General features: G+C 37.4%; 1 protein-coding gene and 1 non-coding gene across 3 annotated transcripts in view; both read right to left on the reverse strand.

Moving 5' to 3' along the window:
• Positions 1-10,258: 10,258 nt before the first annotated feature.
• On the reverse strand, positions 10,259-10,424 carry LOC125999916 (U1 spliceosomal RNA). The gene has a single exon (XR_007492350.1). It is a non-coding gene; the product is annotated as a U1 spliceosomal RNA (small nuclear RNA).
• A 1,879-nt stretch (positions 10,425-12,303) lies between these two features.
• The window catches only part of PHEX (phosphate regulating endopeptidase X-linked), a 235,341-nt gene continuing 222,855 nt past the window's right edge, over positions 12,304-24,789 (reverse strand). Inside the window, exons 19-22 of one of the 2 annotated variants that reach the window (XM_049767418.1) lie at positions 22,479-22,544; positions 19,522-19,626; positions 15,106-15,182; positions 12,304-12,428 (exon numbers count right to left, since the gene is read on the reverse strand). In XM_049767418.1, the coding sequence (XP_049623375.1) occupies positions 12,326-12,428; positions 15,106-15,182; positions 19,522-19,626; positions 22,479-22,544 (351 nt within the window). In that variant the 3' untranslated portion in view covers positions 12,304-12,325. The remainder of the gene's footprint in view (positions 12,429-15,105; positions 15,183-19,521; positions 19,627-22,478; positions 22,545-24,789) is intronic. The other variant, XM_049767420.1, reaches the window with a different exon arrangement.

Genomic DNA, 24,789 nt, shown 5'->3' on the forward strand with positions numbered 1-24,789 from the left:
AGTAAAATTTTTCTCTAAAACTTCAGTGAGAAATCTCCTGTAGTATCTCCCAGACATATTGCTGGACTTCTCTAGAAGAATCCTCTGAAGTCTCATGTTAGAAAAATTCTCCAAAGTCTAAGTTATACATGTTCAGGAGAAATGAAAAATTCCATTGTTCAGGCATGTTTGATTTTTATTATAATAATACAGAAAAATAGAATTGACTTCAATTTAAAATAAAACCTTCCAATATTTGAGCCTATCAAAGGAAGAATTAAGATATTTTAGTTCGGGGCCGGAGAGATAGCATGGAGGTAAGGCGTTTGCCTTTCATGCAGAAGGACGGTGGTTCGAATCCCGGCATCCCATATGGTCCCCTGTGCCTGCCAGGGTCGATTTCTGAGCATAGAGCCAGGAGTAACCCCTGAACGCTGCCAGGTGTGACCCCAAAACAAAAGCAAAACAGAAAGACTTGGGGCCCCAGAGATAGCATGGAGGTAGGGCATTTGCATCACATGCAGAAGTTCGGTGGTTTGAATCCTGGCATCCCATATGGTTCCCTGAGCCTGCCAGGGGCGATTTCTGAGCATATTGCCAAGAGTAACCCCTGAGTGCTGCTGGGTGTGACCCAAAAACCAAAAATAAAAGATATTTTAGTTCTAGATATTGCTGGAATAAAGTATTAATTCAGTATAGAACACTATCTATAGCAGTATTCCTTTCAAAGTAAACATTTTTTATACTTCCCGTTTAGAAAAACAAAACTGGAACTGTCACTTAACTTAGATATTGATCTACTCTCTCTGTCACAGAAAGGACACTAAAATATTTTAATGGGTAAAAGTAAGCCTCGTGATTGCTAACATCAGGTTGAAGAACTCTATGGAATACCCACAGACCTCAAGCCTTGGGAACTCTAGTTAAAATGTTGGATTGTATGGATTGGTTTAAAATAAACACAGTGTATCTTATTTATCTCTGCAATATATATTAGCTGGACAAAGAAATACAATTTACTAAGGATGTCTAGATCACCCTTGACCCCAGAATATAGTGAGGGAAAGGTCAGACAGAGAAGAAACTCTAGCAGGGAAGATGAGAAATGATGTAATGGGGAAGCAGGGGACAAGGCACATCAGTAATGCAGGGGAGAGGTACAGTTGTTTATTTAAACCAAAGAGTCTGAAAACTTAAGATCCAAACCACATCAACCAAACTTTAAAATATGCCTGTAAAACTGGCAGGCTGGGAAATGGAGTGGGAGAGAGGGACTCGCGGAGCCCTGATGGGGGGAAGATGACACTAATGGTAGGATTGGTGCTGAGAACATTATCTGTCTAAAACTCAAGTGCCACTAACTTTGTAAATCACTGTTCTTTAATAAACAAAAAACTGAATGGAAAACCACAAGACATATTAAGTAAAAAATAATACAGGGTGATAGTTTGCAAATTTGCAAATGCACTTGCAGTTGCTCAGCTTCTCATGGACAGGGTCACAGAGGTTTTATTCTCTGGGAAAAGTAACCTGGAGATGCTCTAGTTTAGTGATAGATTAGAGGGGGCAGGAGAAATCACAGTGCTAAACTCTGGGACATTTAGGGGGAATCTTCCAGTGAAATAGGGAGTTATGTTGCATTGGATTCTAAAACTTAAAATCACTATAGCTATGTGCTGGCCTGAGCGAGCTCTTGAATAAAGCTGGGTTCAAATTTGGCCCTGCTGTTTGCTACCCACATGAAGGTAAGAAACCAAATCACACATCTCTACACCATAAATTGAGGCTAATAATAGAAATCAGAGTTCAGGTAGTGATTAAACAATACACAGCAGTTAATGCCTGCACTCTGGTACATGCTCACTAGATGGTAGCTAGTTCCGTCAGTGAAGAGCAGGATCTTGAGAGACTGTTTTCAAGGATGGAACTATCAAGAGAAAATACTTTTTAAACTGACTCAATTTCTTACAAACTTTTCTTCCTAGCATATGGAACATAAGATGAAATCTTCAAACCAATCACAGTTCAAAAGCAGGTCTGCAAAAATACTCCCACAGACGTTTAGAAACTGAGTTTTGGAGTAGACAAAATTGACATCCTTCCCAACTCTTTCAATAACTAATGTGCTCTGAGGAACAGTCCTGTTTGCTCCTCACCTGGGAAGTGGGAAATTGGTGTATCTGCAAAACTGTTGTAAGGATTAGCTATAATATAGTCAAGACTTTAGAAGAGTGCCTAGGACACTGTGGGATGTCAAGCAATTGAAGTTATTTCAACGTGATAATGGTTAGGTCAAAATATTCCTCTTAAATTTTCAGTAGAAAATCTGGCCAATTTCAGAATATTTTCTGGCTTCATTTTCTCATTCATCAAGCAAGTATCAGATACCATTGGAGTGGGAGGGTTGGGTGGCCTTTAACCCGCATACTGATTCCACTGACTTCTAAATCAATCAGAAATGGACAGAGTAGATCTATAAAGGGTAAATGATCTTCTCCGTTTGGCTAGAACATGTATAGAAATTTCAGCCAATCTGGCAGCATAAGTTATATTCAATATTTTATGTAGTTTTTGCCTTGGGGATTTGAAATTAATCACGCAGTTCTTTCTCTGTAAAGTGGAATCTCAAGCCAGAATTCATTTGAACAGTACTTTTGTGGAGAGGCCATGGACACTCACATTTAGTTCTTGGACTCTGAGCCTCAAGTTCTCTTTCAAGTGAAGAAAGCTTAAACAATATGAGTAGCATTTTGTATTTTATAATCAACAGAAAAACGGATATTTTTATATTTTAAAAATAATAGAAGATATTATACACGATTTTATTATATAGGCTATTTTACTATCTCAATTGGATATATTTTATACATCTAAAACCTACTGTGAATGCATTATATAGCCATAGAATACTATATTCAATTATCTTCCTAATTGAGATAATTAGCTAAACAAAAGACACATTCAAATGAAACATGTATTTAAAACGTTTAGAAATAATTAAAATTATAGATCAGGTATTCTTCCACTGATCACAAATTATGGTAATGCTTTTGTGGTGCTCATTTCCGGACTCACTTTGGTGTGTTTATGAAAGCATAGTATTGTCAGATCACAGGAAGTATCTCATTTTCATTTTCATCTCTCCAATGCTAAAGAGGATTAAATTATCCAATTAAACTGTTAATTAAAAAGACTCCTACAGTATAAACTGCAGGCTACCAATAACATTTAAAACGTTCATTGTGCTGTACTCAAAAGTAATTTCCAAAATTCAGGAGCGATCAAAGTTACTGCCCTGATTTCCATTTAAAGGATGTAGCTGGGATGGCTAACTCATAGCCAAATTGACTTTCCCGTTTTTCTGGGCACTGAGTTGAGTAATAAGTGATGGCACACCTACTAACATCTTGATGTTAAGTATGGCCATATACCTGAGCTGTTGCCAGTAGGATACAAGAAGAAGTGACATAGATAATTTCCAGAATTAGACCAAACTTCCTTGAATGCAACATCTTCCATGACTTCTCATCACCACTACCACCAGTCTCTTTCAGATGGATATGTACTCAATAATACATTAGCAACGGTGGCATCTGGAGATAGAGATAGCTTAATGGGTCGAGCATATTCTTTGCTTGCAGAAGCCTTGGATTCAACCCCCAGCATCACCTAGTTATCTGAACACTGCAAGGAGCAACTCCTGAGCACAGGAGTAGCATCTGAGCACTACCGAGTGTGCCATCAAAACAAAGCAAAATGGAAAAGTCAAATGCTGGAGAAATCTAAGGCTCCAAAGTACCCAGTGGAGGAAAGACACTCACTTATCATTAATAGTCATTTTGTATTTAATGAAAATAAGGAAAAAAGACTAAAATGCAATATCATTGAAATGATGTGTTTCAACAGTGAGTATAACCTAAAGTAAAATCAAGCAACTGAATCTAAGAGGCACACAAATACTTTAAACCCAATCAAACAGCCACCTTCAAGTTTTGATAATGTGTTTTTTAGATATGTATCTTAAAAACAAAGGCAACTGAATACCATTTAGGTTTCACAAAACCCATCACATAAGCCAGTGGTTCCCAAACTTATCTGGCCTACACCCCCTTTATAGTGAAAAACAAAAAAACAAAACTAAGAAATATTTCTTAGTATCTATCTTCTCTAAGCTAAATGGCATCCTGTCCCCATAGTTACACCCAATAATACTCCCCTGAATTTCCAGTGCCGCATGGGACAGTATTGCCCACTGTAGAGGACACTCAAATGTACAACACACACAAACACACACAGCAAGAGACACTAGACTTCTTGTTTCCATTTGACAAAATGTCTGTCTCTTGCCCATATACCAAAAGTCACTCACAAACTCTTTCCTTTCTTTACAATTTTCCTTCTTCCACAACCGTATACACACAATTCTTATTTGAAGAATTTAATTTAAAATTAAACTCTAACAATAGCACTAACAGTTTACAATAGCCATTTATCATCATACACCAACACATTTCTTTTGTTGTTTTGTTGTTTGATAAAGTGCCTAGAAATTGGAAAATTTTCCCCTCTGATGTACCAGCCTTTTTAATTTTTTTAATTTATTTATTTTTATTTTTTTAAATAATTTTATTGTGACTAAAGTGAATTACAAGTCTTTCACAGTAATATTTAAGGTACATAGTAACAAAGAATTGGGGCCATTCCCACCACCAGTATTGTCCTCCCTCCACCCCTGTTCCCAACATGCATCCCATATCTCCCCTTTTGCCCCATGGACTGCTAGTGTAAGAGGTCTCCTTTGTGCATAGCTAGTAGTTTGGGTATTGATTCTGTTGTCATTGACTTTGTATTTTGTGCTTAAGTCTGATCTTTTTTTTATTTCCATTCAATGTTCATATGACTGGTTATTCCTAGTACCATCCATTTTGTCCACCTCAAGTTATGAGGGAGAACAAGATGAGTCAAGTTCTCTTGGAAAAAGGGGGAAAAAGAAGAAAAAAAATGCTGGTGGGAATCTGTCTAGAGGCTATATCAATTCAGAAGAAGAAAGGAAAAAACAAACAGAAAAAAAAAACAAATAAAAAACAAGCAATGACAAAAAAAGTGGTTTGCAGGAGTAAGAGATCAGGTAGTGTCCTTGGACTGACGGTCCTTCTGGAGCTGAATCTGGCAACATGCAACAGTCCACATTTGGGGGTGGGGTTTAATAAGAAGGGCCACCAAAAATGAGTCAGCAGGATTAGCTTCTTGCCAGGGCATGAGATTTGGGACCGAGAGGATGTTCTTTTGCTTTGGGAGCTGGGTGTTGGCTTATTGGGGCATAAGGTCAGACTTGGTACCTACTACCCTCAGCAAGCTTCCACCTGGCTCCCAAAGGGAAAGGACACCCTCTCAAACCCCCATACCTCGCCCCAGCAAAAAGTTGCAGCCACTACTCCTGCTGACCCATTCTATGTGGCTCTTTTTCTTCCACCTCCCCTCATTGTGGACTGTTGCTTGCTACCGGAGTCAGCTCCAAAAAGACTCCCAGTTCAAGGACACTATCTGATACCTTACTGCTGCAAACAATTTCTCAGACTCCATAAGACCACAATGCAGGACAAAAATGTGCTGTGGATCTTATTCCCCCCAAGACTATCTCAAAGGACTTAATGAGGATATCTATATATTCTTTGTATGTTTATTTCCTTAATAGCTATAACTCATTGTGTTTATTTCCTTAATAGTTATAACACTTAGTGTGTTTATTTCCATATGTAGAGGTAGCCTCTTCCTTTTTTTCATTAATCTTATGTTTGATAACTTCTTTCTGAATATACATTTACTTAATCAGTATTTCTATCATCATTTGGCTTTTACAGACTTTAAAAACATTTTAGAGCATTGTCTAAGTTGCATATTAAATTCTGGAATACTACACGATAAATTTATAATAAAAAAAACCTCCTCACTGGTGACTATGATCCACTGATTGGAGAAAGATGTTCTTGGTTTAGGTATTTTATATCTGAATGGTCAGTATATTATCTTCCCTTATGAAATAATGTGAACAAGCAATTTAAGAATAAAAAGTAGGTTGATGACTTTGTTTTCCTATTATGGAAAAAAGACAAAAATGTACATCTGTTAACAAATTCAGTTTTTTTTATTTTACTTTATTGAAACCACTGTGATCTCTAAAGTCCTTCATAGTTGAATTTCAGATATACAGTGAGTATACAGTGAGCCATTTCCACCCAGTGTCAAACTCACTCCACCAGTGAATACACTATACCACTACCCTTTGTTCCCTGGCCTGCCAATATAAGAGGCCCATTTTAGTTTAGATTTTAAGTTTATGGGTCTTATCCCTATTAGATAAAAAATTATTTCTACACATAAGATTTCCCCATTTAAGTGTCTATGAAAAAAATGAATACTGCCATATCATGTTATTTTTGCATTATCCCAAGCAAAACTTTTTTACTAGAATTTCTTGCTAAGCAGAACCAAAACAAGCCAAAAAAAAGAGAAAATAAAAAGGAAGAGGTGGCTACCTTTACTGATGTCAACATCTCCACTTCTCTAGCACAAGCAAAAACCTTTGTGGCAAGCCAAAGTTCCTAGTTGCTTCTTAATGATGCTCCAGAGCTAAATAAGATAAAATTTATGTGTTATGCTTTAAGATTTATTGAATAAAGAGCACTAAATAAATTTCGGGATAAGTTATGAATTCAGAGCTTGCATTATTCATGTATATCTCATAAAAGAAAAAACTGAAATAGAAGGCAAATGCTCTGTGATTGATGAAAAGCTCAAAAAACTATTGGGCACTGGTGATAAGCCCAAACAACAATACCATATATACAATAAAATATGTATATATACAAATGTATAATTCTTGACTGAGCCAGGAGAATATAATATGCAAATTTCCAATTCCTAGATAAAAGTTCACTGGTATAACATCTGAAATATGAATCAGAAAGATGCTACGGCAGTCCTAGTCTGATATCTAGTAACTAAATGCTTTTCAATTTATATTATTTTTGTAAAATTTTATGGCTATCTTTCCAGGGAATGTATTCAGTAAAGATTGTCAAAATATTGCATTCCTGTTCAGAGCTACATTTTTAAGACAGCTTCTCCCTACTTCTTTCTCTCCATTACAGTTGCATTTACCTTCTTTCTTTTACCAGATAATCTGGGCTATTTTTTTTCTTTTTTTTTATAAAATCGTTATTCAAGCACCATGATTACAAGCATGATTGTAGTTGGGTTTCAGTCATAAACAAAAACACTCCCCCTTTACCAGTGCAACATTCCAACCACCAATGCCCGCCCCAACCCCTACCTGTATTTAAGACAGGCATTTTACTTCTCTCATTAACATTGTCATGCTAGTTGTTAGTGTAGCTATTTCCCTAACTGCACTCACCGCTGTTTGTGGTGAGCTTCATATTGTGAGCCAGCCTTTCTGGCCATGTCTATTGTCTCTGGGCATTATTAAAATAATGTCTTTTTCCTAAATCCCATATATGAGTGAGATCATTCTGTGTGTCTTTTTATCCCTCTGACATATTTCACTCAGCATAATAGATTCTATGAACATCTATGTATAGGAAAATTCATAGCTTCATCTCTCCTGATGGCTGCATAATATTCCATTGTGTATATGTAAAACAGTTTCTTTAGCCATTCATCTGTTGAAGGGCATCTTGGTTGTTTCCAGAGTCTGGCTACTCTAAATATTACTGCAATGAATATAGATATGAGGAAGGGATTTTTGAATTGTATTTTTGTGTTCTTAGGGTATGTCCCTAGGAGTGGTATAGCTGGATCATATGGGAGTTTTTTGAGGAATCTCCATATTGTTTTCCATAAAGGCTGGACTAGATGGCATTCCCACCAGCAGTGAATGAGAATTCCTTTCTCTCCACATCATCGCCAGCACAGATTGTTTTTGTTCTTTGTAATGTGTGCCAGTCCCTGTGGCATGAGATGGTACTTCATAGTTGTTTTGATTTGCATCTCCCTGGTGATTAGTGATCTGGAGCATTTGATTTCTTCTCTGAGGAAGTGGCTGATCATTTATTCTCCCATTTGATGGAGTTAGAGGTTATTTTCTTGTTAAGCTCTGTTAGTATCTTGTATATTTTTGATATTAGCCTTATCTGATAGATATGCGGTGAATAGTTTTTCCCATTCTGTGGGTGGCTTTTGTATCCTAGGCACTATTTCCCTTGAGGTGCAGAAGCTTCTCAGTTTAATATATTCCCACCAGTTTATCTCTTCTTCCACTTGTTTGGAGAATGATATTTCCTCATTGAAGATGACTTTAGCCTCAATGTCATGGGTTGTTTTACCTATATGTTGTTCTATATACCTTATGGTTTTAGGCCAGATATCAAGATCTTAAATCCATTTGGATTTGACCTTCAAGATGTGAGTGAAAGAAAATTTTCTCAATAGAGTCAAGGCCACCTACCACAAGCCAATGGCAAATATTATTCTCAATGGAGATAAACCTAAAGCTTTTCATCTAAAATCTGGCATGAGACAAGGCTTCCCTTTCTCACCACTCCTATTCAACATAGTACTGGAAGTACTTGCCATAGTGATAGGCAATAAAAAGATATCAAGGGCATCAGGATAGGAAAGGAAAAAGTCAAAGCTCTCACTGTTTGAAGATGACATGATACTCTATTTAGAAAATCCTGAAAGACTCTACCAAAAAACTTTTAGAAACAATAGATTTATATAGCAAAGTGGCAGGCTACAAAATTAACACACAAAAATCAATGGCCTTCTTATACAAAAATAGGTAAGAAATTGGCATTAATAAAACAATCCCATTCACATTAGTGTCACACAAACTCAAATATCTTGGAGTCAACTGAAACAAAGAGGTGAAGGACCTATACAAAGAAAACTACAAAAGCCTGCTTCAAGAAATAAGAGAGGACACAAGGAAATGGAGACACATATCCTGCTCATGAATTGGCAGGATTAACATCATTAAAATGGCAATACTCTCCAACTCATTGTACAGATTTAATGCAATCCCTCCAACGATACCATGACTTTCTTCAAAGGATCAAACACTCATGAAATTCATTTGGAACAATAATCACCCATGGATAGTTAAAGCAATCCTTGGGATTAAATTGTATCACAAAGCAATAGTTATTAAAACAGCATGGTGTTGGAATAAAGACAGATTCTCAGATCTGTGGAATAGACGAGTATTCAGAGAATGTTCCCCAGACATACTATCAATTAATTTTTGATGAAGGGGCAAGAAGTGCAAAATGGAGGAAAGCCTCTTCAACAAGTGGTGTTGGAACAGCTGGTTAGCCATTTGCATTAAAGTGAACACAGACCCCCATCCGATCTGTTTCTTTTTTTTTTTTTTTTTGTGGTTTTTGGGTCACACCCGGCAGTGCTCAGGGGTTATTCCTGGCTCCAGGCTCAGAAATTGCTCCGGGCAGGCACAGGGGACCATATGGGGTGCCGGGATTCAAACGGATGACCTCCTGCATAAAAGGCAAACGCCTTACCTCCACGCTATCTCTCCGGCCCCCCGATCTGTTTCTTTTAGCTATCTATATTAAAGAAAAGAGACAAAAGTGTATTCTCAACTTCTAGACAAGGGCATGTATTTGTAAATGCCACTCTATGAGAAATTTATTCCTGCTAATCATAGTTATTTTGTATTTCTGCTCTGGGTTTGCTTTATCTTTATATAGGTTATCAAAGGTATGGTTATGAGTATTTTTAATTTATATCTTTATATTATATATGGTTACCCATGATAAAGGAGCTATATCACTTAGGAAAACTAAAGACCTCACTAATCATCTACCAGTTTTTTAAATCAGTGACTCTGCCATTTCAATTTCCAAAATAATAATTCTATGCATTTATCAGACAGTTTCGCTGATTTGCGGGAATGTGTTTCTTTGGGGATTCAAAGAGAAATATAGGGGACAGATAAATAGTTTAGTGTTAGAGGATATATGAGATTGGAAAAAAGGTAATGAGAAAAAGGAAAAGATAAATCTAAAAAAAATGATTAAGGATAAAAAACCTCAATGTTAAATGTCTAAGTACAGGAATAAAAGGAAGTATCTTGTACACCTATGGAAATCAGATGCTTCTTCAGGAAAATAAATTTCCAGGATTCCTAACTTAATGCAGTTTGTTTTTAAAAATAAAACTGAGGTTACTTTATGCCCTAGTTCAGAGGAGTAAAAGGTAGCTGCCCTTCAGAAGTTTATCAACTTGGAGAGGAGGAAGTTAAGGGCAAAATCATTCATTTTTTTCCCCACTACCACAAATTATGCAGTCGAGTTTCCCACATTTGAGGAAATCGCAGGGGTCAGCACATCCGGAGTGCAATGGATAAGCCTCGCCCTGGGGAAACCACCTTCGTGATCATGGTATCTCCCCTGCCAGGTAAATATACAAAATCATTCTTTTTTTTTGGGGGGGGGGTCACACCCGGCAGTGTTCAGGGGTTATTCCTGGCTCCAGGCTCAGAAATTGCTCCTGGCAGGCACGGGGGACCATATGGGACACCGGGATTCGAACCGATGACCTCCTGCATGAAAGGCAAACGCCTTACCTCCATGCTATCTCTCCGGCCCCCACAAAATCATTCTTATCTAACTAATGAAGTGTAGTTATTTTCCTCTTAGTGATGCTCCTACATTTTTCTCTCCTCAGCAGTTCTCATGGTTACAAAAGGACATGGCATACACTGCGTATATTTGTGCTTATAATATACATATATATTTACACATATATGGATGTCAAATCCCAGGATGAAAAATAGTGCTGTTTGGTTTGTCTGTTTTTATTTGAAATTTTCCTATTAGCGTTTTTAACCCAGACCCATACGAGCAATGAGTAATATAAAGGGAGCTGGGAAATGTCTATATTCAGAAACTTGGAAGTATCAGGAAATGAGTTGAAGTCCATTGGATTTTACCTTACAAACCCCCAAACTAGAAGTGGAGGATTTCACTTAAAAATAAAGTACTAGGGGCTGGAGCTGTGGCACAAGTGGTAAGGCATCTGCCTTGCCTGCGCTAGCCTAGGACGGACTGCGGTTTGATCCCCCAGATGGTCCCCCAAGCCAGGAGCAATTTTTGAGCACATAGCTAAGAGTAACCCCTGAGCATCACTAGGTGTGGCCCCAAAACAAAAACAACAAAACAAAAATAAAATAAAGTACTAAAGATGAAAAATGTGGTGCTGCCCTTTCTTATAAATTCTTTAGAAGACATAGAATGTAAAATTCATGTTTCTTTGGACTTGCAGGAAACTTCATTTAATTGGTAGATTCTAAAATATCTTAAATAAAGAAATTTTTCAAAGGCTTTCTAAAAGATGGGTGGCACCTCAGCCAAAACAGGAGAGCAATTTTTCTTCTCTTCCACGTGGTATCTGTCCCTTGCAGTAAAGAGACATAAAAGCCCTATATCCCAAGTGAGGAATTAGCCATAATGGGTAAATAATAGGGAATAGTCATAGTTGTATTATTAAATATTAAATAATAGGGAAAAATAATAATAGGGAAATCAACTTCTCAATGACTGCTCATTGCAGAAACAGGATGGTGCCCATATATGAATATCATTGATTTGACTTTTTCTGAGATTTAAAGATACATTCCCTCTTTTTTCATTTGACAAACTCAAAACCTCCAGCAACTAGCCTTTCTGCCAGTTTTGTTTATGGCAATTTGAATAGGTGTTCACCTACATTACAGCTCCAAGGCATGTTTTCATCTCTAAATGATTCAAATCCCAAAGAAAGAACTTTTGCAAAATTACCAACATGAATATTCCAAAACTTTATCATTTACCTCAGAGCTAAGGCTTCAAGATGTATAAATTTCAGCATTGTGCTCTACAGAGCAGTACGATTTCAAAGGGATAGACCTAAGTGTCCTCATCATAGAGGTCTCCAAATTTAATAGGCTGAATTTTTTCCTGGATATATTCTACCTCAGCACCTGCAAAGTTATAGATTAAAACTGAATGTACCCCTTAGCTGTGGCACATGTACTGAATGGACAACAGCAGATATGTTTTAACAAACATTGCCGAGAGATTTATTGGGGTTGGTTTGGTGTTCCAAAGAAACATACAGAGGTTAATTATTCTATTCCATTTCTAAAGCCCTATCACTTGATTAAACATTATTTGGATCCCAACAATACCCAAATAATAAAGACACATTAACAGTAAAACTCATCAGGGGAATAGAGCCTAAAGCAGTAGGTGATGAACACACAGTGGCATCTTCTCAGGGACCCACCACATAGCTTCTCTCAAGGTAGCATAAACCAGCTGTCCAGCTACCAGAGCCTGCAGGAGTTTGTGCCTCTGTTCATCGTGGAATTGGGTGGACAATTAAAAGCTTTCTGGAATTCTTCAAAGTTGCTAACTGCACCATTGACCCTGAAAAAGAGATGTCAGAGCACATGTCATTTGATTATTAAAGATCAATAGGTTCTAGGTAAAAACTGTAGAAGAATATGGCTCACAGGGATATGGCATGCATTTAAACTACATATATGGTAAGATATAAAACTCCAAATGATTAAGTAAATTGTGTTGAGAAGTTTCTCCACAAGCATTTTCCTCACAAATAGTTTCGCTGCATAACTAATTGGCTGTAAGATAATGTTCCAAAGACCAGAACTCAGATTAGAACTCATATATCCTGAATTCCAGGCCCATCCGATAAGTTCCTTCCAATTCTTCAAATTCATATCATCTTTAGAATTTACAGTGATTGGCTTTCGAAAGCTATACAAGCCTATATATTCCTATCAATGTGCAAATTCCTATAAATGGTGAGATTTACAACTACAGGAGTTGCAATTCCAAAGTAGGCATAAATTGCTGTTAAGTCACAAATTTGCACACAGTATGAGTTGACAATGTTTCACTTTCCTTATATATGACAGGCACATTGTACAGAGCAAAGCGCACACATTTATATTAAGTCTAATGATTTTTTCTCATGTGTAGACACTCATGCTACTACCATACAGATTAAGACAAGGGGTATTTACAGCACGTAGAAGGCTCCCTTGTGTGCCTCACCTAGAGTATTTCCAAGGATAACTACTAGTCTGGCCTCTGCCAACCCAGATGAACTTTGCCTGTTTAAATTTCCTCTGAAAGAAACACACAGGATGTATTTGAACTTCTTTCCCTCAATGAAAAGATCCATTTACACAGTTGTATTTCCTACCATCTTCAAATAACTCACTCAGTTACCAAAACAAAACAAAAAACTTTCTCTGTATCACTAGAAGATTTCAAGGATCCAAAGTTACCTAGAATTTGGATTGTACCAAAAAAGATAATATGGGGTATCTAATTGTTGTAGATGAGCAAGGCTTTACTGGAATATACTCCCCAAATCAGGTGTTTCTTTCTGCAAGTTTCTAAACTGCAGTAAAGACTGACTTTCTCCTCAGTATTTTGATAGTAACTCCCACTTGTTGTTGCTTTTCCTGTTATGTGGTTTCTGCTGCACTCAAAATCTCTAGCTACTGGACACATCACTAACAAGTTGTCAAAGGAACCCCCCCCCCAACCATCTATTTCTTACTCAACACACATCCAAAGGACTGACTGGAAATTCCGCATTCTCAGTCACTGACTGTTTCTTTCCTAATGGCTTTTGCACCTACAGGCATCTGAATGAGTTTAATGGCCTGTATCCAAAAAAATTCTCTAAATCTCTTGTGCTTTATCTGGGATGTATGGGTAAGGCTGCATATTTTATAGTGTCATTCACCCTGGGCAAGTGTTAAAGATAGAATTTAGCTGATAATTAGTATACATACTCTGGAAATTATCAGATAAAATTCAGTGTTACAGGCAACTCGTTAGTAAAAGGAAATTAGTTTCTAAAAACTCATCTGATGAGTAATCTACTGTGTGGTTTCATATGCAGCATTTGTCAGTGAGGGCACATGTTAGACTATTAAAGACTGTCACCATTCTTGACATTTTAGCCCAGTGGGGAAGAATTTCCAACACAGTGATTAGATTTTTATGCTATTGGGTAATTTATAGTCAATTTCTGAGGCAAGGTTTTAGGAATGAGATGAGAACTTTTAGATTATTTTCTTGCAATATGCAAATAGATTCATTTAAACATTAAATATAAAGATATTCAGATATAATAGGTTCTAATCAAATAATGAATAAATATAAATTATGGTTTCTTGGATTTCCTATTATAATTTTTGCCTGCCACTATGGAAAAATTGCTTCAAACAATGCTAGAAGCCTAGCATAGAATAAGAAATATTAACTTCATTTTATTTTTACTTCATATTTTATACATTCTGATAATTAAATCATATTGTAATTCATAATACTTTTCCCTTCAATATAAGCAATTGTTTCAAAATATGATTCAAACTAAAATACAAGAAGCACATTGACTCTAGATAAACTATAATAGCAAAATATCACCATATATTCAGTTTTGTGTTTAGAGTTATTTAGAAAGTGGGCCCTCATTCATGTCTGTTAGCTGGTTGGATAAAAGAACAAAAAACACTAAATAGGCTATTCTAGAACACAAAATAAATTAGAACTATTGATATCTTATGACCCTGGACAAAAAAACCTCATCCCTGTCTAAAAGAATCGAGACATTTCGGTGTGGAGACAATAAATACGTAGTTAGGTATACCAAACCTACCAAGCACTCTGGAATTCATGACATCGATAGATTTCTGCCTTTCAAAAGCTGGAGTCTAATCCATAGGGATTGGTATGAAAGCTATGTATCCAGCTATAATCTGGATTACAAATTACCTTTGGAGTCCTGTACAATTTTATGGACATATTTATATTCCACTAGACCAGAAGTTTGTTACTACTGTCACCTACAAAAGTTTACTTGAGAGACTGGACCCAAACTCCTACAAATGCAAAACAATATGCTTAGCTTCTGTTTGGCCATATTTTTAAACTACAAAATGGAGATACCACCTTTCATAACACGGGCTTCTATTCAGATCATCCCTTTGGTGGAGCACTGGATTGACTGGCTCAGAGAGGAGGGGGCAAGATTCATGCTTGTGTCACCCATCTGTGTATTTACCTAAACTGAGGGGGGCTATGAGCACCAATTTGGATTTGCTCTCGGGCTGCTTCTGATCTGTAGGAATTGCACCTCACCTAAAAGAGAAAAGTATTCAAATAATTATATTTTCATTCCAATTACAAATTTTCCATTGGCTTAACTTCTACAAGTTATACAGGAGTAATTTTAGAATCAATGGATGCTAATAAATTTTAGTAGATAAAATTTCAGATAAAATATTTAAGATAAAATTCTCATCAGTAGTACCATCTATTATTTTAACTTCCAGAGCAGAAGGTTTATCATACTGAATAATTCTACACTTTGATTATATTAGGAAGGTTTCCAGACAAATGATTTAAATCAAGAATAGAGTGTATTTGCCCAGAAATTGGGCAATGTAGTCATTCAATTATTGCAATGCTTAGAATAATGGCTCTTATCAAATTTAACCATACACATCCAAATCAATAACATGAAGCAACCATCTAGCTTGCTCATCAAAAATTAGTATTTCTCACCCTGGGTGCCTTGTTTGCCTTACCATCCTCCAAACTTTGAATAAGAGGGCTCTCTTCCATTTTCTTTGGAGGTACACATGGATAAATACTTGCTGTGTCCAATGAAGTGCAAGAAGTGGCATATATCACTTCGTGGTAGAAGTTTGAAAACTACTGACAGAAGCTTTTAGAATATTAAGAACAACTTAAGACACTATGTTAAAAGCCAGTGCACATTACCTCATATTTCTTTCCTACTTCTAGAGTGATCATGGAGTGTCACTAAACACTCCTCAAGCCAGGTTTCTGAGTGACAATTAGAAATTGAGTCTCGGGGCCGGAGAGATAGCATGGAGGTAAGGCGTTTGCCTTTCATGCAGGAGGTCATCGGTTCGAATCCCGGCGCCCCATATGGTCCCCCGTGCCTGCCAGGAGCAATTTCTGAGCCTGGAGCCAGGAATAACCCCTGAGCACTGCCGGGTGTGACCCAAAAACCAAAAAAAAAAAAAAAAAAAAAAAAAAAAAAAAAAAAGAAATTGAGTCTCACTCCTGAGCCACAATGGATATGGCACAGGAATAAAAATAAACTTGTCTGTTCTTGCACCATTAACCTTCTTAATCCTGACGTGAATTGTCTGTTGAGATACGATACATATAAATGAATATAATGAGAAAATTCCACATGAAGGGAAGAACTGGTGGCAAAATCTAAACTAAACCAAAAACACCCAAGACTTGGCTGGCTAGAAGGGGCATAATGGACAGCAAGAGGAACCTGAAACAGAGAAGAAATGGTGTCCAGTAGCCAAACTCCACCTAAAAGTTTTAAAAGTACATTCAATCATTTGTAATAGTTTTCTTTTAATAGGAAAATAACAAAAATTACTTTTGGAGCCTCCAAAGCAAGGGACCTGGGGTCAATCTGACTAACAATTCAATATAAGGTCCCAATGACAGGATGTTTCTTAGACCCTTCAGTGCCAGGGATCACCAGGGTCACCCGAGTGGTGCTTAGAGATATACCCCACAATGCTCAGGAACGATGTGGTACTAGGGATGGGGACAGGTTTACTTCCTGCCATGTATACTTTCACCCCTATAGTATCTTCCTAATCCAGTAAAAATTGCATCTTAAAACACCATCTGGGGAAGTTTATGGTAGGAGGAAGATATGAGATTATCTAGATTATTTATGGTCCCCAGAAAAAGCTCAATGAGTGTCCTCCAATTAAGTAGAAGTAGGAGTGGGGAGAAGTCAAAGGATAAAATATATATGAATAAAATAATTTGAAGGGACAGTTATTTGGGTTACTCCAGTGATGCTCAAGTCTTATGTGTGGCTCTGTACCCAGAACTCCTGATGGTTCTATGTGTTGAACTAATGTTGACGATGACCAAAGTAGTGCCTCACCTTTGTACCATTTCTATGGCCCCCAGAAACATTTCTAATAAAAATATTTTTAAAGGGACCACATCTGCAAGTATTCAGGGACCTCACGCCAACCTGGTGGTGTATTTGGAGGTTATCGGGTCCACACCTAGAAGTGCTGAGGGATCACAAAGACAGCATAAAATGGTGCTAGATACTACCAATGCCACACTCAAAAGTCCTGGGGAATTAGCATATACACAATTAATAGTCCTGGGGACTGTGTTGTGATGCATCAAACTTGACGCCTCACACATGATAGGTCTGTATTCTACTACTTGAGCTATCTCCCTGATCTCATTAGGAAAAAAGTTAACAGCAACTGTAGGGATATAGAAAGGAAGAAAATGTGTATACTGCATAGGCTTTTGATGAAACTGTGACTCTCGATTTTACATTGAAGAAACTTTTTAAATGTAATTCTGTTAAAGCACTGAGATATACAGTTATTCATAATTGACTTTTAGACATACAATATCCCAGCACCGATTCTACCATCAGTGTCAACTTCCTTCTACCAATATAGCAGCTTCCCTCCCCTAAGCCCCACCCACAGTGTGCCATCTTGACAGATACCTTTTTGAATTCCTTTGTTTGAGTTTCATGATTTCAGCACCATTGCTGACTCTTTAGTTGGGATATTTAGCTCTGTCATTCCTAACACCACCAATATATCTGAATCCCTTCGGCCTCTGACCTCCATTGCTTCTCATCTATCTCTTCTTCCCCTCCACTCAATTTCTTTCCGTTTTATTGTGAGATTACCAATTTTTATAAGCTAACATAAGGTGTTTCCTAGCATTTAATTTTACTTAATTTTTAGTTATGCTATTTCTTCATACATAGTATGCATCACATATCAAGTTAGAAATTCCTAAAAGCATGTTAGAGTTACTTTTCTTTCCGACCTACCTTCCGAGGAGGGAAAATAACTTAAGCCCCTATAAGCAGACTTGCTCCAATGTGCAAAGGACTGAAAAAAATCTCACTATATCAGAATAAAAATCTCCAAGATAAATTTCTCATTAGTAATATAAAATAGATTTTCTTTTTCCTAAATCTCTTTAGTTTAAAATAATCAGATATTGTTTAAGATTTTAAAACAAGGAGATATTTCAGAATAAGGACTGTAATGTTACTACCAGTTATTTTACTTCCTTGGCAAAGGACATTAACTAGGATATAAGTAGTAAAACCTGAGGGACCTTGTGATTTTTGAAAATGGGTCAGCAAACTTTTCTGCAAAAGGCCAGACAGTAAGGCTTTGGGACAACTTTGCTGTTCATAAGGTCTCTGTTTTTTTTTATTATTTAACACTGCTCCTATAGAACAATGTTCAGGCAATATATTGAGGAGAAATAAATAAGTATTTACAGAGAAAGATAATAGACCATTTTTGACACATGAGCCCAAGCTTGCCCACTATGCCAGGATCTACGCTCAAGAATCATTTATGGCAGGGCTCAGAAGACCATATACAGTGCCTGAGATCAATAGCCAGGCTCTGGAAACAACCAAGATGCCCTTCAACAGATGAATGGCTAAAGAAACTGTGGTATATCTACACAATGAATATTATGCAGCCTTCAGGAGAGATGAAGTCATGAAATTTTCCTATACTTGGATGTACATGGAATCTATCATGCTGAGTGAAATAAGTCAGAGGGAGATAGACACAGAATAGTCTCATTCATCTATGGGTTTTAAGAAAAATAAAAGTCATTTTTGCAACAATCCTCAGAGACAAAGAGAGAAGGACTGGAACTTCCAGCTCACTTTATGAAGCTCACCACAAAGAGTGGTGAGTGCAGTTATAGAAATAACTACACTGAGAACTACCATAACCATGTGAATGAATGAGAGAACTGGAAAGCCTGTCTTGAGTACAGGTGGGGTGGGGTGGGATGGAGGGAGATTTGGGACATTGGTGGTGGGAATGTTGCACTGGTGAAGGGGGGTGTTCTTCACATGACTGAAACCTAATCAAAATCATATTTGTAATCAAGATGTTTAAATAAAGATATTTAAAAAACAAATACAAGAGTATCAAGTACATTAAAAAGTCAGGACACAGTGGCCAGAGAAATAATACAGTAGGTAGGGTGCTTGTCTTACAGATACTGACCCAAGTTACATCCTCAACCTTTGAGACTGCCAGAAGTAATACCTAAGCCAGAGCTAGGAGTATCTGAGTATCTAAGCTATGAGTATCACAAGGTGTGACCCAAAAACAAAAAACACAAAAATGCTAACAAAAAATCAGGATGTTGTAGAGTAAAATCAAGTAATTTAGCATAGGGCTGGCTTGATTAAAAAAAAATCAAAACCAGAAAAGTCTCTTAATGGACTTAGTTATGTTTGTCCCATAGAACTTTTAGAAGGTGAAGTATATTCTGAAAGTCAATGATAATATCAACTTTAGCTAAAAACCAATTTAGGTCACTAAACTATTTTACCAAGAAAACTGAGTTGCACACTCAGTTGCCTTTTCTTCAATCCACTTACATGAGCATAACTCAGGAAGAAGAGCTGGTTGTTGGTGAATGCAATGCCTGGTAGGAGTGGCTCCTCAACTCCCTGCCTTGTATCATCAATCCATTTCCTATAAGCCTGTTGAGAGAAGCAGAATCAATGATGCTCTGCAAAAATGACTCACTTTTCTTTCTTCAGTTGAGTGCTATTCAATATATCCTTCACCATGTGCAAAATGCATCAAGGATATAAAATGTCTTTTATTACTGTATTTAAACACTAGAGTCACAAAGTTGTTCATGATTGAGTTTCAGTCATACATTGTTATACACCCTTCACCAGTGTCCTGCCCTGTGTCCCCAGTTTCCCTCATGCCCTCCCCCTGCCTTCCTCTGGAGCAGTTAATTTACTCCCTACCTCTTTCTCTTCCTTTTTTCCTCTTAGATACTATGGTTTGAACTATTGTTCCTGAGGAGGTATTATGCATATCACTTTATCTCCTTTCAGCACCCAGTTCTTGTCCAAAGTGACCATTTCCAGCTATCATTACCTTATTGGAGCTTCTCTGTCCTAACTGCACTTCTACACTATTTGTGGCAAGCTTCCTACCATGGACTGATCATCCTGGCACTCATCTCTATTATCTCTAGATACTATTACCATACTGTCTCTCTTATATCTCACAAAAGAGTGAAAATTTTTATGTTTCTCCCTCTCCTTCTGACACATTTTGCTCAGCATAATACTCTCTACATCCATAATGCATGCATAAGCAAATTGCATAATTTCCCTTTTCTAACAGTTGCATAGATTCCTTTATGTACATGTACCACAGTTTCTTTACCCACTCATCTATTCTCGGGCCCTTAGGTTGTTTCCAGATTCTGGCTATTGTGAATAGTGCTGCAATGAACATTCTGAAGCAAAGAGTTTACTGAACTGTGCTTTTGTGTTCCCAGGGTATATCCCTAGGAGTGGTTTTGCTGGATCATATGGAAGCTCAATTTCTAGTTTTTTAAGGAATATCCATGGAAATGAACACCTATGTGTGGGTCAGAATGATAGAACAGCAGGTAGGGCTGCTAAGAAAGCCCTACAGAAATAATACTGTTTTATCCTTGGAAACCTTGAGTCTCCCCAAGAGTGATCCCTGAGCAGAGAGTTAGGAGTAATCCCTGAACACAGCCAGGTGTGGCCCCAAAGCAAAATAATAATAATAATAAATAAGAAGAAATATAAGGAAATGCAAAATACTGCACAATTTTATTTATGTGGATTATTATAAAGAAACACAGCAAGGAAAAATAAAAGAATAACAAATAGTCTCTGAAAATAGTGTGGTTATTACTAGAGAGCAGGAGGTGGGTAAAACTGGTAGGGGGTATCATTTGGTTGGTAGTGGGTGGTAGGTGGTAACTACATTTGGGGGTGTGATATAATATATACAGTTATGTGATGTAATATATAGAATTGCTGAGGCAAGAAACAGTACACCAAAGACTTTGTCATTGTAAAGTTAATAGACCACTTAAAAATAAGTGACAAAATATTTCTAACTTCACAAAAGGTAAAACTCATATGAGGAGTTCTAAAGAGCAAGTTGTATACAAGAATCATTGATTCAAACAAAGATCTCCATGGCATGCTCTAGATTACTGTGAATTTCTTTTCTAAAAAATACATTAAACAAATGATTCTTTTATGTTGAAAAATAATTTGTTGGTTTTATGGTCTATAATACTATTAGCATTGATTTCTTAATGTTAAACATTATTTTTAATTCAGTTTTTGGGCCACGCCAACAGTGCTCATAACTTGTACCAGGCTCTGTGCTTAGGGAACCATATGAAGTGACAGGAATCAACCTTATTTGTCTGCTGGCAAGGCTTGCTAGCACCTTACCCAGTGTAGTCTCTTCTAGCCTAGCCAGTATTGTTCCTTTTTAGCATTTAATACTTTAATCCATTTGCCAAAGAGACTCCAAACTGGCCAGGAAGGGTCATATCCTAAGGAAATGAACCCTACCCAAGGTCATAAGGAAGATTATATAGGGAAAGGATATAGGGAGGTTCCAGCTTTCTGTTGATCTTCAAAATGATTGACTATTGTCTAAGGGTACCTTCCTACTGCTCCATTGTCCTTCCCTAATAGGCTACCTGATATGGCCAGGTAGCTTGGGGAGTGTTAATGAAAAAAGGCCTATGGAGACCCAGCATGTGGCCCATACTATGTGGTTCCCACAAAAATGGCATCTCTCACTGCTCAGAACCTGAGAAGAAGCCTTCCATGTGGCCTTTACAAAATGGTGTCCCTCCTTGTTTAGAACCCAGGTCCCAACATTCCCTTCTCATTTTATGGACCTGAGTAAATCTCTGACTCTCCTTTAAGTTTCTCATTCCTGTCTCTACTTGTGGGCACACACTGGGACCTTAACAAAAGCATCTTAATCAGGAAGGTTTTCCCAGGCGATTGGATTGAACCACTGTTCATACTAGGTGGCAAAATTTTTCCATTCACCTTTCCAGCTCCTTCAAACTAACCCTCACTTTCTGCAATGTCTAGCAGATGACCCCATGAGCCTAGGTCTAGTTCCCACCTGTTCTGGAGAACAACTTCAGCTAACATCCCAATCATCATCCGCTTGTTGGGAGAGTTCAACTTGTTCTCACCCACCCACTACAGCCAGTGGGGTGGAAGAAGAACCATGATGCAAAATTCATCTTGGTTTGTAAAAATAAGTCTAGCCAGTATTATTCTTTAGGGTGGCCTAAAATCCTCCCCCCGAAAAGAAGCTGAGTTCTAGTCATATAATAGAAATATAGTGCTATCAATGAGGAATATAATTCTATTTTCAAGACTTTGAAAAGTTTACCAAACTCTAACTTCTCAGGAAAGTGTCCGTGGTACAAAATGAGGTGTACTCATCCAACATTTTTTAATTTTTTATAAATTTTACTTTAAAAGAGTCTATTAAATGAAAACATGCATACCCTAAAAGCTTCCCGCAATCCTCCATTATCAGCAATGTTTTCCCCCAGAGTCCTCTTCCCCTTCACCTAGTCAAAAGGAAAAGAAAAAAATAAGCATTTTACAACCATCATTCAGCAAGAAGCATAGGCATGACAGCAAGAAAAAATGTCATACTTCAAAGAGAAAATTATGCTCGATAAATCATAAGTGGAAAGAATATATTGTGAAATGGCAAACAAGCCCCAGCAAGGTGTTCCTGCTAGAACATTTTCTCTCTCATTCTGCTTCAACTTCCTTCTCACCCACCTCTTTATTCTTACCAATGCAGCTGGATCCAGTAAAATGTGAACAATATTCTAAGTGACTCTGTTTTAATAGGAAAAAATAACAGAAATGTCAACATGCTGATTAGTTCATTTTATTAACTCATATAATTTATTTGGGTATACTCAGTGTTCTTTTCTGTCTCAAAATGTACCATCCACACAGGAAGATGATTTCAAGGCCAAGCATCAACCATTTTCCCTTCAACAATTTCTATGAAACATTAAAGGGAAAGGTGAGTCTCATGGGAAACAGACATCAAACAGAAGTGCAGACCATGAGGCAGAGGTTGCAATATGCATGACAACCAGCCAACTATATAGAAGATATTCTTCTGGGCATTTGAAGGGTGTTTCCTTTTAAGAAAAAATTGATTGCTGTTTATTTTTCACTGTCTCAGAAAATATTATATTATCCTTAATTTGGGGGTCAGACTCAGTAGTAGGTGTCCGAATACAGCAACTGGGTGTTCTGAATGCAAAACATGAACTCGAGCCCTTTGAGCTCTCTTCCCCCATGCTAAAGTTTATTTCCTAAATCTTTAAAAAGTAAGAACAAAAAAGTTCTAAACGAGAGGCTCCCAAGCTTATTTAGCCAATGTCTCCTTTGCAGAAGAAATGAAAGTGAACGAAAAGTACTCCTAGTTTGTGCCACAGCTACTTCTATTGGATAATATCAGTACTCCCCTGCGGTAGAAATATCACCTACTTTGGGAAAAGAAACTGAATATTATTTTACAAAACTAAGTACCGTTTAAACTAATACAGTCCACACACCAAATTCAACCTGGTCCTTGGTTATGAACAGGTTGCAAGAAAGGAATTGCTATTTTTCAGAGAATCCGGGGAAAATGAAAAGAATAATAGCACTTTGTGACATGTTTTGTAGTACAGGCATGCACTTTTATGTACATATTGTTTTTGTGATTGTTCTCTTGCTACAGTGGCAAAAGAGTAGTTGCAACAGACTTTAAGTTCCATGAAGCCTACATTATCTTACTAACTGCACCTTTGCAGGAAAAGTTTGGCAGTCCCTACAGAGGAGGCCAACTAATAATCCCCCAAGATATCTACATCATGATGGTGGTTTTCTTTTTTTTTTTTCTTTTGGTTTTGGGCCACACCCAGTGACGCTTAGGGGTTACTCATGGCTATGTGCTCAAAAATTGTTCCTGGCTTGGGGGACCCTATGGGACGCCAAGGGATTGAACCGTGGTCCATCCTAGGTTAGTGCTTGCAAGGCAGATGCCTTACCGCTAATGCCACCGCTCTGGCCCAATGATGATTTTTAAATATTAAAATATTGATAAAAAGCAGTAGCCTGAATTTTCTAGGTGAATCCAAAGTAATTATAATGTTTATATAAATAGAAGAAAGGCAAGAATAGGGCCCAGAGAGATAGCACAGTGGTGTTTGCCTTGCAAGCAGCCGATCCAGGACCTAAGGTGGTTGGTTCGAATCCCGGTGTCCCATATGGTCCCCCGTGCCTGCCAGGAGCTATTTCTGAGCAGACAGCCAGGAGTAACCCCTGAGCACCGCCTGGTGTGGCCCAAAAACCAAAAAAAAAAAAGAAAGGCAAGAATAAACATCAGCAATGTGATATATTGTGAGATTGGACCAGTTGTTGCTGGCCTTTAAGATAGAAGTAGCCATGAACCAAAGAATACACACTAAAGAAATTCTCTCCTAAACATCTAAAAAGAAATGTAGCATTACTGACACCTTGAATCAAACCACTGAGACCTAAGTCAAACATCCAGAATTAGGAAGTAATAAATTCATGTTTCAAGTAATTTGACTTGTAGTAATTTATCACTGCAGCAATGGGAAACTAATACACCAAAACTTGCGAGCCATGGATTGTACTCTACTCTCATGTGAACCCAATAATTTGGGTACCAAACTCAACCGACGAATCAAAATTTTTAGAAAACATTCATCACTGTAATGTCCTAGGATGTTCCTAGCTCCAGTCCCTAAAAGTACCATTCCTATTTTACACACATGA

Source organism: Suncus etruscus, chromosome X (assembly GCF_024139225.1).
Source record: "Suncus etruscus isolate mSunEtr1 chromosome X, mSunEtr1.pri.cur, whole genome shotgun sequence".
In the NCBI taxonomy this organism is placed as follows: domain Eukaryota; kingdom Metazoa; phylum Chordata; class Mammalia; order Eulipotyphla; family Soricidae; genus Suncus; species Suncus etruscus.